At 38.9% G+C, this 16,802-nt stretch overlaps 3 protein-coding genes and 1 long non-coding RNA gene across 4 annotated transcripts; all 4 read right to left on the bottom strand.

Moving 5' to 3' along the window:
* Positions 1–2,952: 2,952 nt before the first annotated feature.
* Positions 2,953–4,769, bottom strand: LOC137169882 (tripartite motif-containing protein 16-like). The gene has a single exon (XM_067573292.1). The coding sequence runs from the start codon at positions 4,767–4,769 to the stop codon at positions 2,961–2,963; it is 1,809 nt and encodes a 602-aa protein (XP_067429393.1). The 3' UTR covers positions 2,953–2,960.
* Positions 4,770–5,750: 981 nt separating this feature from the next.
* On the bottom strand, positions 5,751–7,611 carry LOC137169085 (uncharacterized). Its single transcript, XR_010924398.1, has 2 exons — positions 6,416–7,611; positions 5,751–6,333 (listed from the first exon to the last, which is right to left on the bottom strand). It is a non-coding gene; the product is annotated as an uncharacterized lncRNA (long non-coding RNA).
* Positions 7,612–10,245: 2,634 nt separating this feature from the next.
* On the bottom strand, positions 10,246–13,262 carry LOC137168908 (tripartite motif-containing protein 16-like). Its single transcript, XM_067571770.1, has one exon. The coding sequence runs from the start codon at positions 13,195–13,197 to the stop codon at positions 11,383–11,385; it is 1,815 nt and encodes a 604-aa protein (XP_067427871.1). The 5' UTR covers positions 13,198–13,262; the 3' UTR covers positions 10,246–11,382.
* Positions 13,263–14,186: 924 nt separating this feature from the next.
* On the bottom strand, positions 14,187–16,537 carry LOC137168914 (CCAAT/enhancer-binding protein zeta-like). The gene is made up of 5 exons (XM_067571776.1): positions 16,489–16,537; positions 15,853–15,948; positions 15,590–15,660; positions 14,843–14,924; positions 14,187–14,760 (listed from the first exon to the last, which is right to left on the bottom strand). Exons 2-5 carry the CDS (start codon positions 15,932–15,934, stop codon positions 14,600–14,602), a joined length of 396 nt encoding a protein of 131 aa, XP_067427877.1. The 5' UTR covers positions 15,935–15,948; positions 16,489–16,537; the 3' UTR covers positions 14,187–14,599.
* Positions 16,538–16,802: the final 265 nt, after the last annotated feature.

The following is a 16,802-nucleotide window of genomic DNA, read 5'->3' as shown; positions in this document are numbered from 1 at the left end:
TCACGCTGAGACTCCCACTTGATCTGCTTCAGGCCTGCGGGGGGACAGGAAGTGTTAGAAAGACAAGGAGAGGACGTCTGCATCACGTCCCGCCTCTGGTTTTAGGAATCAGATGGAACATCGTAATGAAAGTCATTTAAATCTGTCTTAATACAATATTTACATGGACGTGCGTGTTCAAAGAGTCGCTGTTGTCATTCCCTTCTACACTGTAAAAGATGGGGGACAAAATCCACAGTACTTGTTCTAAAGTTCAGCTAAAGTCAGTTCAGGCCTTCAGCTGTCAAAATTAGACAAATCAAGAGCGTATTTTACAAGATCGCTGAATTTTTGGTTCAGAATTCCCTCCGTTTTTCATTGTTTCCTTGCTGAGATTTAGCTAACCACATCCTGGATCTAGCTTTATATCAGGTACAGACATGAGAGTGGAATCAAACTCTCAACAAGTAAGTATATTTCCCAACATTTCAAACTATTCAAAGACAAACTAGAACAAATCTGAAACTATCCTTGTAGATTTAAGTATGGAAAAAAGAATATGAAATGAGAAGTCATTAACTATAATTGTCACTTGACTTTTTGAATTGCATCACGGTTTAACACAATCTTGTTTGAATTTGAAACTACTGGGTATTACAGCTGGGTACTGTTTGTTTCTACTGCTGATACATCCAGAGTTTGGTACTGACTCCAAAATAATATTTTAAATACCTCAAAGACTTTTTTATTTGTTAAACAAAAGATGTTTCTCATATAAATGTTGTTTAAACAAAAGCAGATGTACAAGGACTCGATGAAATATTGTATAAAATTGGCAAAAGTTGGATTTAAATCAGAGACTCTCTGACCAGACATTCAGTTTCCAACACTATCCCCAGCTACACAAACCCAATGTTCATTTGATTTCATTAAAATGTTAAGAATCTTCTGTTTTAAGTTTCAGTTTTACACACATGAAGGTTTCCTGATGTCAAGCTAAACAGAAGGCAATTCATTACACTGAACACCAGTTTGATCATCTTTTGTTTTTGCCTACATTTGTCATATTGTGGAAAATATGAATATTGTGATATTAATTTGATCTCTCAGCCCTAATTTATTTATGCAGTGAGTGTTTAAAGCTGATTTTGTCTCTGTGGAGAAGTTATGAAATGTGGCTGGTATCCAGCCGACTCAATAAAACCGTTTCTCTCATCTTTTCCTTTTTTTGGACGTAATTATCAGAGCCGGATGTTGGTTCACATGTACTAGAGACACAACTACAGTAGAATATATAATATGAAATCTAATTTAACCTTCTTATACTCTGTTCATCTACAAGCGGAACATGTAAGTATAACAGGACTTAAAAAGAAAGATGTTGATGTTGATTAATTTTTTGATCAATTTATTAGTTGTTTGGTCTATAAAATGTCAGAAAACAGTCAAATAAATGCTGATCACAGTTTCCCAAAGCCCAAGATAATGTCATCAAATTGCTTGTTTTGTCCAAAATCCAAAGATATTCAATTAACTGTCAAGTAAGACTAAGAAAAGCAACAAATCCTCAAATACGACGAGCTGAAAATGATTTAATCCTTACAAGTTTGGTCCTCAAATGTCTTGTTTTCTCACAACCAACAGTCCACAACACAAAGATATTCAGTTTACTGTCATAGAGGACTAAATAAACCAGAAAATACTCACGTTTGAGAAGCTGGAATCAGAAAAAGATATTTAAAAAAAAGAGAGAGAGAGGCTCAAAATGAAGAATCAATTATCAAAATACTTTTTAATAACTGGTGATTAATTTTCTGTGGATTTCATTGTTACAGCTCTACTGTTACTGTCGCATTTAAATGAATGATTCTTATCAAAAATGTTTGTGTTTATGTAAAAACTAAAAGAATATCAGCCAATATAGTATCAGCTTTTTATTTTTACTCTCAAAAATCAAAATCAATTTCCATTTGATGCTACTTTATACTTCCACTCCACTACATTTATTTGACAGCTTTAGTTACCTATCAGATCAATATTTTACACATAAAACATTTGATCGGTTTGTTATATATGTATTGTTATAGATTAGACTATTCAACAGTATAAGGTGTTAAATTAGCTCCACCTAGAAAGCATTAAATGCTTTAGTGAAGAAAGCTGAAAGTACAGAGACTGACTCACAAACGTTTGTCTGCTCTGAACATGAACTCTGTACTTTGTGGTGTTTCAGGAGGAAAACTGCCTCAAATAAACTCTCATTTTAGTTTCACATTTTCTCCACAAGCTTTGAATGAGATCCTGAGATGAAGACAGAAGAAAATACTTTGCTCACTGTTGAAAAACAACATCTTTATTTATTGATTATGTAAAGTTTCAGATTACATCCAATCAGTAAAGTCTATTTAATGACTCTAGTTCAATGATTTCATGTACAGATTCACTTCATCCACACAATCAGTTAGTTTAACCTAGAATGTCAGCTATGTACAAGAACATAATAAATGATTGTTATCATGATAATTACACTTTGATTGTACATTTCTTTATCAATTTACAAAGTGATGAGAACAAAATATCTATGATGAAGGAAGTTCTGCTGTTTTCTCTGTTTAAGACGCTGAAGTGGAAGAGAAACAACAGCACACAAATACATCAATACAAACATGAAACTAACATTTAGAACAAAGAGAAGTTCACATTTTCTTCTGAAGAAACATCAGTGAAGATTAAAAACATCATCATGACCAGTGATAGCCTCCATGGATAAAAACACACAGGAAAAAGTGAATTTTAAAGGAACTCAAAACATCAACAGAACAAATGAAAAGAAAAAAAAAAGTTGACAATCCCAGTTTGATTGACAGCTGATCTCTGTGCAGTTCAGAAACACCACAGCAACGAGCTCTCAGAAACAATGGAGACAAAAACATGAAGAATTACAACAGAATCTGACACATGAAGTCTGAAATGAATTCTGTCTATTTGACTCTACACAACTCAACTATGTCGCCATCAAAATAAAACTGTAGTCCAGCATAGAGAGGCTGAGTGAATGTGGTCTGGACTCTGTGGAGGAGAGTCATGGTTTCAGAGACTCTGTAGAAGGACAGAATACCTGCTCTGTGATCCAGGTACACTCCTACTCTGGAGGAATCAGGACCTGAGACGTGAGTTTGGATGTTGTTGAACCAAAATGTATAACTGAAAGGGTTACAAATTAAAGACCAAGATTTGTTATTACGTCCAAATACACATTCATCAGAGTCTCCTGCTCTGCTGATATTCTTGTATGCGACTCCTACACCAACTCCCAATATCCCTCTCCACTCCACCTCCCAGTAACAACGTCCAGTCAGACTCTCTCTACTCAGGACCTGACAACATCCAGTGAATCTGTCTGGGTGACTAGAATAAGACTGTTGTTGACTCATATATGTTGCTTTTCTGCTCCCCTCAGATAATAACAGCTGTGTGTTTGCTGTGTTTGGATCCAGTGTGATTTCACGTGAATATTTTAAGAACTCAGCTCTGGTCTTGGGTTCTGGTTGTGGCAGTAAAACGTCCACTTCAGTCACTGTCAGTGAGATGTTTGTCCATTTCTCCCTCAGGATGTCCTGTAGTTGATCTCTGAGCTCTGACACAGCTGCTGTCACATCCTCAAAGTATCTCAGAGGACGGATATTGATGCTGGATGAGTCTGTAGGTTCACTGAGTTGTGACAGTGAGGGGTAGTTGTGTAGAAACTGGTTGTGATCCTCTGTGTGTGAGAGCTGCTTCAGTTCAGCGTCTTTCCTCTTCAGCTCAGTGATCTCCTGCTCCAGCTTCTCCTGAAGCTCTTTGACTCGACTCACTTCAGTTTCCTGCTGGGATCTGATCTGCTGCTTCACATCAGAGCTTCTTTTCTGGATGAGACGGATCAGCTCAGTGAAGATCTTCTCACTGTCCTTCACTGCTTTATCAGCAGAGCGACTGACGGCCTTCATCTTCTGTTGAAGCAGCTTCACATCTTTCTCTCTGTCCTGGATTCTCTGCTGGATTTGTTGTCGACTCACCTTGAGCTCTCTCTGCCTCTCAGTCCTTTCTTCTGCAGCTGAGACTGTGACGTGGCCTTTATGTTCATCCATAGTGCAGAGATAACAGATACTCTGCTGATCAGTACGGCAGAATATCTTCATCACCTCATCATGACGAGAGCAGATGTTCTCCTGGAGCTTCTTGGAGGGGTCGACCAGCTTGTGTTTTTTAAATGTAGTTGATTCAAAGTGAGTCTGGAGGTGTTTCTCACAGTAAGAAGCCAGACACACCAGACAGGACTTGAGGGCTTTCAGCTTCCTCCCAGTGCAGACATCACAGGCCACATCTTCAGGTCCAGCATAGCAGTGATCAGCAGGAACAGCTTGGAGTCCAGTCTTCTTCAGCTGCTCCACTAAAGCTGCTAACATGGTGTTTTTCATCAGGACAGGCCTCGGTGCGAAGGTCTGTCTGCACTGAGGGCAGCTGTAGATCTTCCTCTTGTCCTCTCCATCCCAGTATCCTTTAATACAGCTCACGCAGTAGCTGTGTCCACAGGGAATAGTCACCGGATCCTTCAGTAGATCCAGACAGATCGAACAAGAGGTTTCTCGGTCCAGCTCATCTCCTTTCTGCGCCATTTCAGCTCTCAGCAGCAACGACTGTCTAAGGTTCACTTCCTGAGAAGTGACACAGGTTTGAACTCTGATCTCAACAACACGTGTTTCCGCAATAAATGCAGCCTGACAGCTCTTGTACATGTTGGTTACACCCATCTTCAAACTGTAGATGTGAAGGGGAGGGAACAAGGAAATATGAGCACAGAGTGGAGCTTGTTGTGTTTGAGAGCAGGAAGAAGAGGGAGGGCTTATCAAGCGCTGATTCATTCCAGGTAGAGGAGCAGTTTTAAAAGTTACTGAATGCTTTTCATTTGGCTAACGTGGCTCCTCGCTTCCCTCACTCATGTCTCAGTTCCTCCCAGCGAGGACGGAGGAATTTAATTCACCAAAAGGGACGTCCTCACTCACTGCGACCTTATTTTGAGGAGACGACAATGACGCACATCATCTACACTGTCAAATATAAAGAAGTCAGCTATCAATATGTAGAAATGATTAAGTAACAGTTTAAAGAGTTAATTAGCTGAACATGAATTTTAAGCTTAAACTTTAAACTGTTACTTAATAATTTCTACATAGTGATAGCTGGAAGGAAAACAGCTGATAACTGCTCCAATATTTTATCATTTGATTATAGATCTACAGCAGCGTCTGTCTGTCACACAATAAAACACAAATAGACAATTTAAACCTGTTAATTACTGAAAGAACAGAGCTGACATAAAGAAGCAATAAAAAGAGTTTGTGTTTATGTAAAAACTAAAAGAATATTAGCCAATACACTATCAGCTACTCTCAAAAATCAATATTAGATGAAAACATATTGTGTTGTTTGGACTCAATTTCCAACAGTTAAAACTTGTGCAGTTTTATTTTGGGAACACGACTAACAAATTTGAATCATACTTGACAATTATGATGGAAACTGATGAAAAATATATTAGTGACCTTTCAGCCTTCAGTTAAAACAGCTGCCTGATGTCTGAACCATGTACGTACTTAACCTGACATGATAAAGATTTTTAAAAATCTAAAATAAGCAGAAACAGATTAAGTGTGTTTCATTGGTCAGAACTAATATGGGCGTGTTTATCTGTTATTTATGTACATTTCTACTGTAAACAAACTGAAACAGCATCAGAAAACAACAACTTTAATTTCTGTTGATATATTTACCTTCATAACACAGAAGCAGTATGAATAATATTACAGAGTTAAAGCAGATTCAAGAAAATCTGTTGCTTCTGTGTTCAATTGCAGACAAAAACGTGTTACCATAGCAACATAATGTCCTGTATACCAAAGTCTTTTTAATTTTACAAAAAAAAAACAACTAAACATGGCTTCTCCTCAGATCATGTCATCATTTGATCCCATTAAGTTTTCATCAGCTGACTGGATCTGAAAACCAGTTTCTGCTCTGTTTCCTCCCAGTTTACTACCAGTCCAACGAGTGGGCGGGCGTCTACGGCATCCGAGAGAGAGACCACGAAGCCTGGGCGGCCAAACAGGAGTGAAGGTGTCCGTCAGTTACAGTCCACAACAACACACAGCAGCTACTTCTTCTTCTTCTTCTTGTTCCCGAACATCTTGCTTCCTGTCCTGGCTCGGCCCAACATCTTCTTCTTGTTGAACATGGTCTTCTTCCTGCGCAGCGTCTTAACGTTGCGTACTTGGATCCAGTCGTCACGCTGAGACTCCCACTTGAGCTGCTTCAGGCCTGCGGGGGGACAGGAAGTGTTAGAAAGACAAGGAGAGGACGTCTGCATCACATCATCAGGTGTCGTTCAGGTGTCTCTTACCTGCTTTGTCTCTGTTGTTCATGGCGTTCAGTCCGATGTTGTCAAACTTAGAGCCGGCGTTCTCATCCAGCAGGGAACCAAACTGAAAAACACCAAACAATTTTTAACTGAAACAGGAAGTTTTCAATCCAACACACTGTGTTTTATGTTATATGGTGAAAACCTTTTATCTCCAAAATAACTTTTCTAACTTTTCTGGAAGAACACAAAATGAGCCTCGTTTAGGCTAAACGTCAGTGAATTTTGGTATCAGAAGGTTTTATGAGTTTACAAGGTTGAAAAACTGTATCAATCCAACTAGAGCTGAAACAGTTAGTTGATTAATCAATTAATCTGCAACTGTTGACAATCAATTAATCATTTGATTTGCTTTTGCAAGAAATTCACTGGTTATAGCTTCTCAAATATAAATATTTGCAACTTTTTTGTGTATATGATGTAAAATGAATAACATCAGGTTAAAAAAAGGTTAAAAAGAAACATCAGTGAAGGTTAAAACATGGTCATGAGCAGTGATAGCCTCCATGGATAAAAACACACAGGAAAAAGTGAATTTCAAAGGAACTCAAAACATCAACAGAAAAAATGAAAAGAAAAAAAAAGTTGACAATCCCAGTTTGATTGAGAGCTGATCTCTGTGCAGTTCAGAAACACCACAGCAATGAGCTCTCAGAAACAATGGAGACAAAAACATGAAGAATTACAACAGAATCTGACACATGAAGTCTGAAATGACTTCTGTCTATTTCAGTTTACACAACTCAACTGTGGATCCATCATAATAAAACTAAAGTCCAGCATAGAGAGGCTGAGTGAATGTGGTCTGGACTCTGTGGAGGAGAGTCATGGTTTCAGAGACGCTGTAGAAGGACAGAATACCTGCTCTGTGATCCAGGTACACTCCTACTCTGGAGGAACCAGGACCTGAGACGGGAGTTTTGATGTTTTTGAACCAAAATGTATAACTGTTAGTGTTACAGTGTAAAGACCAAGATTTTTTGTTACATCCAAATCTGCATTCATTAGAGTCTCCTGCTCTGCTGATATTCTTGTATGCGACTGCTACACCAACTCCCAATTCCCATCTCTCTCTCCACTGCACCTCCCAGTAACAACGTCCAGTCAGACTCTCTCTACTCAGAACCTGACAATATCCAGTGAATCTGTCTAAGTGACGAGAATAAGACTGTTGTTGACTCATGGATGTTGCTTTTGTGTGTGTGTGTGGGTGGGGGGGGACACACACACACACACACACACACACACACACACACACACACACAATGGCAAGATGGCTGAGGTCACTTGGTGACGATGACTGAGCAAATGGCATCCAACATTTGGTTGTGTGGCAGACACTTTGTAATGTAGTTTGGACAGTACACTAGCTTAACCAAACAATTTGGTGGCCTACACTATGGGGAGTAGCTTCCTGTGGAAGAGGGGTAGCTACGGCACTGTCTAGTGGCTCTAGTGGGCACAACAGATTTTAACATGCACTAACTGAGATGCAGGGCAGTAACAGCAGAGGATAACTTCTAAATTTCACAGGGCTGGTAGCACGCTGTGGTTCTATCTCACAGGCTCTATTTCTTACTCAGGCCGGAATGCATGGCAGTAACAGCTAGGTACAAGCTCTCTATGTGTCACAGGGCTGGTGACACACTGTGTTTGAATTAAAAAGAGGAGCACTTGAATTAACACCCAATTCTAACAGCTTCAGTATATTGCATTGAATATGTGGTATTCGAATGCTGAACCGAAATTCTTACCCCTCCTACAGCATAGGTTCAACCTGGCTAGTGGCTAGTAGCAACAGCAAGGTCTAAGTATAACACTATGAGGAATATTGTAAACACCTACAATGTTAGTTATCAACAACTCAAGATTTGGGTTACCGATTGCTTTAGCTAAAATTGATTTGAAAAACCAAATCTCACCACATTGCTCTTCTTTGTAAATACAGCTAGATATCTACTCCTGTGGCAGAACAGTTGTGTTAAATATAAAGGCTTTTGGATCGTTTAAAGGTTTTAGATTCCAGAATTTTGGTACTGGGAAATTTTTTTTTTCAAAATTATGCTGAAATTACTATTGAACAATTATGAATTGCCAATAATACTCTGCCTCACACGGGGCACCATTTTGTTGGGACTTGGTTACAAGTTTGGCTATGGGCAATAATCATTGATTATCAAATATAATTATTAATTATTAAAATCAATAAAAAATATTAATAAGAATTAATAATAACAGGGCACCACCCTGGAGTCAGGGAAAAAGATAGCCAATTCAGTCTTAAAGTGTACTAATCTATCAATTTGGAACTTTGATTAATAAATAACTTAATAACTATAAACAAAATCACCATATCAATAGCTGACTAAGGTTGAAGGATTTTGGGAGCTCTTTGTAGAGCAGATCCAAATGCATTTATTTAACAAAAAGGTAAAAGAGCAAAACACACAATATTAATCTAGCTAAATGTGCCTATGTACAAGTGTATGTGTGTGTGTGGGGTTGGGTGGAGGGACAATGGCAAGATGGCTGAAGTCACTTGGTGACTGAGCAAATGGCATCCAAGGTTTGGTTGTGTGGCAGACACTTTGTAGTGTAGTTTGAGAAGTACACTAGCTTAACCAAACAATGTGGTGGCCTACACTATGGGGCTTCTTGTGGAGAGGGGTAGATACGGCACCGTCTAGTGGTTCTAGTGGGCACAACAGATTTTAACATGCACTAACTGAGATGCAGGGCAATAACAGTCAGAGGATTGTTTCTTCAAATTGACTCAGGCTGGAATATATGGCAGTAACAGCTAGAGGATAACTTCTAAGTATCACAGGGCTGGTAGCACGCTGTGGCTCTATCTCACAGGCTCTATTTCTTACTCAGGCCGGAATGCATGGCAGTAACAACCAGGTACAAGCTCTCTATGTGTCACAGGGCTGGTGGTACACTGTGGTTTAATTAAAAAGAGGAGCACTTGAATTAACACCCAATTCTGACAGCTTCACTAGATTGAATTGAATATGTGGTATGCGAATGCTGAACTCTTACACATCTTACAGAGTAGGTTCAACCTGAGTGGCTAGTAGCAACAGCAAGCTCTAAGTGTAACACTATGAGGAATACTGTAAACACCTACAATGTTAGTTATCAATAGCTCAAGATTTGGGTTACCAATTGCTTTAGCTAAAATTGATTTAAAAAACCAAATCTCACCACACTGCACTTTTGTTTATAAGTACAGCTTGATATCTACTCCTGTGGCAGACTAGTTGTGTTAAATATAAAGGATAGTCTAAAGATTCCAGAATTTTGGTACTGGGAAAAATTAATTTCCAAAATTATGCTGAAATTAATATTGCACAATTATGAATCATTGCCAACAATACTCTGCCTTACACGGGGCACCATTTTGTTGGGCCTTGGCTACAAGTTTGGCTATCAGCAATAATTATTGATTACCAAAGATAATTATTAATCATTAAAATCAATAAAAATTATAAATAAGAATCAATAATAACAGGGCACCATCCTGGAGTCAGAGAAAAAGATAGCCAATTCAGTCTGAAATTATACTAATCTATCAATTTGGAACTTTGATTAATAATTAACTTAATAACTATAAACAAAATCACCATATCAATAGTTAGCTAAGGTTGAGGGATTTTGGGAGCTGTTTGCAGAGCAGAGGTTGGCAAGACTCATGGCAACATTAAATAAACAGTGTGTATATCCAAAAGCATTTATTTAACAAAAAGGTAAAAGAGCAAAACACACAATATTAATCTAGTTAAATATACCTATGTACAAGTGCGTGTGTGTGTATGTGTGGGGGGAAGGCAATGTCAAGATGTCTGAAGTCACTTGGTGACTGAGCACATGGCATGTAGACAATATGGCCAACAGAGAGAACTACAGAGACAAAAGGCCAGACCATGTGGAGTCTTGAACCACCATTCACCACTTGAATGTGCTGCCTGAAGCAAAGTGTGCAGAGCTAGGTTTTAAACCTCTTAACTGTGTGGTTCTCTGTTTAAGGCCAATTGGTGTGGGCTAAAGGTGCCAGGTTAGGAAGAGGTTAGTTGCATGCAAGGCCTAGTTACTGGATGTAACATGTGTTAAGCACGCTAACATCAACTTAGGGGTGTGGCTATGCAATAACCTGACCATCAAAACAATAGTTCAATGAATAATCTTAGCCAAATCAATACATGTACTTTGTGGTGTTCTGCTTCTTAGCTGGTGAATCTGTGGAGGAGTTAGAGCCAAAGATTGCAGGCTTTGCTGGGTAGACGATGCTCCAGTCGTGCAGAAAGACAGAAGAAAATACTTTGCTTACTGTTGAAAAAAACATCTTTATCGATTGTGTAAAGCTTCAGATTGTTCACACATCCAATTAGTAAAGTCTATTTAATGACTCTAGTTCAATGATTTCATGTACAGATTCACTTCATTCACTCAATCAGTTAGTTTAACCCAGAATGTCAGCTATGTACAAGAACATGATCTCCTTGTTGATTTTTATCATGATAATTAGTTTGATTGTACATTTCTTTATGAATTTACAAAGTGGTGAGAACAAAATATCTATGATGAAGGAAGTTTTGATATTTATTTAACAGCACACAAATACATCAATACAAACATGAAACTAACATTTAGAACAAAGAGAAGTTCACATTTTCATCTAAAGAAATGTCAGTAAAGGTTAAAAACATCATCATGAGCAGTGATAGCCTCCATGGATAAAAACACACAGGAAAAAGTGAATTTTAAAGGAACTCAAAACATCAACAGAACAAATGAAAAGAAAAGAAAAAGTTGACAATCCCAGTTTGATTGACAGCTGATCTCTGCAGTTCAGAAACACCACAGCAACAAGCTCTCAGAAACAATGGAGACAAAAACATGAAGAATTACAACAGAATCTGACACATGAAGTCTGAAATGACTTCTGTCTATTTGAGTTTACACAACTCAGCTGTGTCTCCAATATAAAGCCGAAGTCCAGCATAGAGAGGCTGAGTGAATGTGGTCTGGACTCTGTGGAGGAGAGTCATGGTTTCAGAGACAGTGTAGAAGGACAGAATACCTGCTCTGTGATCCAGGTACACTCCTACTCTGGAGGAACGAGGACCTGAGACGGGAGTTTGGATGTTGTTGAACCAAAATGTATAACTGTTAGTGTTACAATTTAAAGACCAAGATTTGTTATTACGTCCAAATACACATTCATCAGAGTCTCTTGCTCTGCTGATATTCTTGTATGCGACTGCTACACCAACTCCCAATCCCCATCTCCCTCTCCACTCCACCTCCCAGTAACAACGTCCAGTCAGACTCTCTCTACTCAGGACCTGACAATATCCAGTGAATCTGTCTGGGTGACTAGAATAAGACTGTTTTTGACTCATGGATGTTGCTTTTCTGTTCCCCTCAGATAATAAAAGATGTGTGTATGCTGTGTTTGGATCCAGTGTGATTTCACGTGAATATTTTAAGAACTCAGCTCTGGTCTTGGGTTCTGGTTGTGGCAGTAAAACGTCCACTTCAGTCACTGTCAGTGAGATGTTTGTCCATTTCTGCCTCAGGATGTCCTGTAGTTGATCTCTGAGCTCTGACACAGCTGCTGTCACATCCTCAAAGTATCTCAGAGGACGGATATTGATGCTGGATGAGTCTGTAGGTGCACTGAGTTGCGACAGTGAGGGGTAGTTGTGTAGAAACTGGGTGTGATCCTCTGTGTGTGAGAGCTTCTTCAGTTCAGCGTCTTTCCTCTTCAGCTCAGTGATCTCCTGCTCCGGCTTCTCCTGAAGCTTTTTGACTCGACTCACTTCAGTTTCCTGCTGGGATCTGATCTGCTGCTTCACATCAGAGCTTCTTTTCTGGATGAGACGGATCAGCTCAGTGAAGATCTTCTCATTGTCCTCCACTGCTTTATCAGCAGAGCGACTGACGGCCTTCACCTCCTGTTGAAGCAGCTTCACATCTTTCTCTCTGTCCTGGATTCTCTGCTGGATGTTTTGTCGACTCACCTCGAGCTCTCTCTGCCTCTCAGTCCTTTCTGCTGCAGCTGAGACTGTGTTGTGGCCTTTATGTTCCTCCACAGAGCAGAGATAACAGATACTCTGCTGATCAGTACGGCAGAATATCTTCATCACCTCATCATGACAAGAACAGATGTTCTCCTGGAGCTTCTTGGAGGGGTCGACCAGCTTGTGTTTTTTAAATGTAGTTGATTCAAAGTGAGGCTGGAGGTGTTTCTCACAGTAAGAAGCCAGACACACCAGACAGGAATTGAGGGCTTTCAGCTTCCTCCCAGTGCAGAAATCACAGGCCACATCTTCAGGTCCAGCATAGCAGTGATCAGCAGGAGCAGCTTGGAGTCCAGTCTTCTTCAGCTTCTCCACTATATCCGCTAACATAGTGCTTTTCACCAGGACAGGCCTCGGTGCGAAGGTCTGTCTGCACTGAGGGCAGCTGTAGATCTTCCTCTGATCCACTTCATCCCAGTGTGTTTTAATACAGCTCATGCAGTAGCTGTGTCCACAGGGAATAGTCACCGGATCCTTCAGTAGATCCAGACAGATGGAACAAGAGAAGGTTTCTCGGTCCAGCTCATCTCCTTTCTGCGCCATTTCAGCTCTCAGTGGCAATGACTGCCTGAGTTTCACTTCCTGAAAAGTGACACAAGTTTCAGCTCTGATCTCAACAACACGTGTTTCTGCAATAAATGCAGCCTGACAGCTCTTGTACATGTTGGTTACACCCATCTTCAAACTGTAGATGTGAAGGGGAGGGAACAAGGAAATATGAGCACAGAGTGGAGCTTGTTGTGTTTGAGAGCAGGAAGAAGAGGGAGGGCTTATCAAGCGCTGATTCATTCCAGGTAGAGGAGCAGTTTTAAAGGTTACTGGATGCTTTTCATTTGGCTAACGTGGCTCCTCACTTCCCTCACTCACATCTCAGCTCCTCCCAGCGAGGACGGAGGAATTTAATTCACCAAAAGGGACGTCCTCACTCACTGTGGCCTTATTTTGAGTAGACGTCAATGACGCACAACATCTACACTGTCAAATATGAAGAAGTCAGCTATCAATATGTAGAAATTATTAACAGTTCAAAAGAGTTAATTAGCTGAACATGAATTTTAAGCTTAAACTTTAAACTATTCCTTAATAATTTCTACATAGTGATAACTGGAAGGAAAACAGCTGATAACTGCTCCAATGTTTTATCATTTGATTATAGATCTACAGCAGCGTCTGTCTGTCACACAATAAAACACAAATAGACAATTTAAACCTGTTAATTACTGAAAGAACAGAACTGACATAAAGAAGCAATAAAAAGAGTTTGTGTTTATGTAAAAACTAAAAGAATATCAGCCAATACATTATCAGCTTTTTGTTTTTTACTCTCAAAAATCAATATTAGATTAAAACATATTGTGTTGTTTGGATTCAATTTCCAACAGTTAAAACTTGTGCAGTTTTATTTTGGGAACACGACTAACAAATTTTAATCATACTTGACAATTATGATGGAAACTGATGAAAAATATATTAGTGACCTTTCAGCCTTCAGTTAAAACAGCTGCCTGATGTCTGAACCATGTATGTACTTAACCTGACATGATAAAGATTTTTAAAAATCTAAAATAACCAGAAACAGATTAAGTGTGTTTCATTGGTCAGAACTAATATGGGCGTGTTTATCTGTTATTTATGTACATTTCTACTGTAAACAAACTGAAACAGCATCAGAAAACAACAACTTTAATTTCTGTTGATATATTTACCTTCATAACACAGAAGCAGTATGAATAATATTACAGAGTTAAAGCAGATTCAAGAAAATCTGTTGCTTCTGTGTTCAATTGCAGACAAAAACGTGTTACCATAGCAACATAATGTCCTGTATACCAAAGTTTTTTCAAATTTTACAAAAAACTAAACATGGCTTCTCTTCAGATCATGTCGTCATTTGATCCCATTAAGTTTTCATCAGCTGACTGGATCTGAAAACCAGTTTCTGCTCTGTTTCCTCCCAGTTTACTACCAGTCCAACGAGTGGGCGGGCGTCTACGGCATCCAAGAGAGAGACCACGAAGCCTGGGCGGCCAAACAGGAGTGAAGGTGTCCGTCAGTTACAGTCCACAACAACACACAGCAGCTACTTCTTCTTCTTCTTGTTCCCGAACATCTTGCTTCCTGTCCTGGCTCGGCCCAACATCTTCTTCTTGTTGAACATGGTCTTCTTCCTGCGCAGCGTCTTAACGTCGCGGTCTTGGATCCAGTCGTCACGCTGAGACTCCCACTTGATCTGCTTCAGGCCTGAGGGGGGACAGGAAGTGTTAGAAAGACAAGGAGAGGACGTCTGCATCACATCATCAGGTGTCGTTCAGGTGTCTCTTACCTGCTTTGTCTCTGTTGTTCATGGCGTTCAGTCCGATGTTGTCAAACTTAGAGCCGGCGTTCTCATCCAGCAGGGAACCAAACTGAAAAACACCAAACAATTTTTAACTGAAACAGGAAGTTTTCAATCCAACACACTGTGTTTTATGTTATATGGTGAAAACCTTTTATCTCCAACATATCAACTTTTCTGGAAGAACACAAAATGAGCCTCGTTTAGGCTAAACGTCAGTGAACTTTGGTATCAGAAGGTTTTATGAGTTTACAAGGTTAAAAAACTGTATCAACCCAACTAGAGCTGAAACAGTTAGTTGATTAATCAATTAATCTGCAACTGTTGACAATCAATTAATCATTTGAGTCATTTTTGCAAGAAATTCACTGGTTACAGCTTCTCAAATATAAAGATTTGCAACTTTTTTGTGTATATGATGTAAAATGAATATCTGTGTGTTTTGGACTGAAAACAGAGTGATTGAGATGTTTTGACATTTTTCATAGAGCTGCAATGATCAGTAAACTAATCAATTAGTTGATTGGCAGGAAATTAAATCACCAACAAAACGTAAAAACATTCTTGTTCCAGCTTCTGAAAATGTGAGTATTTTCTGGTTCCTTCAGTCCTCTGTGACAGTAAACTGAATGTCTTTGAGTTGTGGACTGTTGGTCGAGACAAGACGAGAAATTTGAGGACGTCATCTTGGTTTTGAGAAACGGGGATCAACTTTTTGTTTTTCCATCATCTCACCTCCTCAGCAGAAGCAAACACAGCTGCGTCTTTGTTTCCTTTCTTCTTCTTCTTCTTCGTCTGTTTTGAACCTGTGAGCAGGAGCAGCCATCAATAAAACAACTTTAAAATGAGTCGATCAACAGTCTGCAGCTCAAACATCACAGTTTTTAAAGCGGAGGATTATTCACAAAAGAAGGAAAACTCACACTTTATATACTTTACTAAATAAAAACAGGACAAATGAAGGCACATAAAAAGAGAAAGTTCAACTCAGCATTAACCTAAAGATCCAGAGAAGTCGAGCTCCTCTGAGGATTTTCTCTTCCCCTTCTTGGTACGAGGAGTGATATCTGGAGCTTCCATCTCTTCATCTGAATCTGCAAAGAAACTATTTTTATTTCATTATTTGAAGCAGAAAAAGTTGAATTCATAATCTTATGTAATAGAAACAAGATATTAATATATTATGATGTCTTTAAGGATTTAATAAACATACAACACTGAGTGTGTCATGATTTTTCTTCCCACTCAGATACATTTTTCTTACAAATAACAAAAAAATACAAGTAAAGTTGACGTCATTTTTGTAATTTACTGTTTTTCTTTGATTCATTTTTTAATCTTCACATGTAGATGTAGCTTTAGTGCACTGTAACAACATATTTCATGTCTTCTTAATAATTCTATCACTTATTTTTTCTAATGTTTTTAAAATATTTTAATGATATTTAATATATTTTTGTTTCATCTATGTTTCTCTGTGTTTGTATGCAAACAGAACTTCTGCACATCTTCCACCTTTAGTTTTTCATGTTGTATTAAAATGACACTTTTTTTGGGACAATATTAGATAATAAAGTGTGTTTGATACACTCTGAGTAACAGGATGAAAACTGTGATGAAGGTTTGTAACTCACCACCAAATGCAGCATCGTCATCCTCCAGCTCTGGAACTGAAACAAGACACAAAAAAAATCAAATAAAGCGATGCAGGAACAAATCTGTCAGTAACACATCTGATTAACACATGAACCATAAACAAACACAAGTCCACACACAGGGGTTACACTGTTTACAGAAATATTTCTACTTGTATTGAAGGATCAGAGTTCTTGTTGCATCACTTCTTATGAACAGCAGGGGGAGTCTGGCTGCTAAAGACCAGTTAAAACGACTCCAAACTCCTGAATGTGTTCAGTTTTCATGTCTGGAGATGTTTCTTTACATGTAA

The sequence above is a fragment of the Thunnus thynnus genome, chromosome 18 (genome assembly GCF_963924715.1).
Source record: "Thunnus thynnus chromosome 18, fThuThy2.1, whole genome shotgun sequence".
Lineage (NCBI taxonomy): Eukaryota > Metazoa > Chordata > Actinopteri > Scombriformes > Scombridae > Thunnus > Thunnus thynnus.
This window is presented reverse-complemented; position numbering and strand designations above follow the sequence as displayed.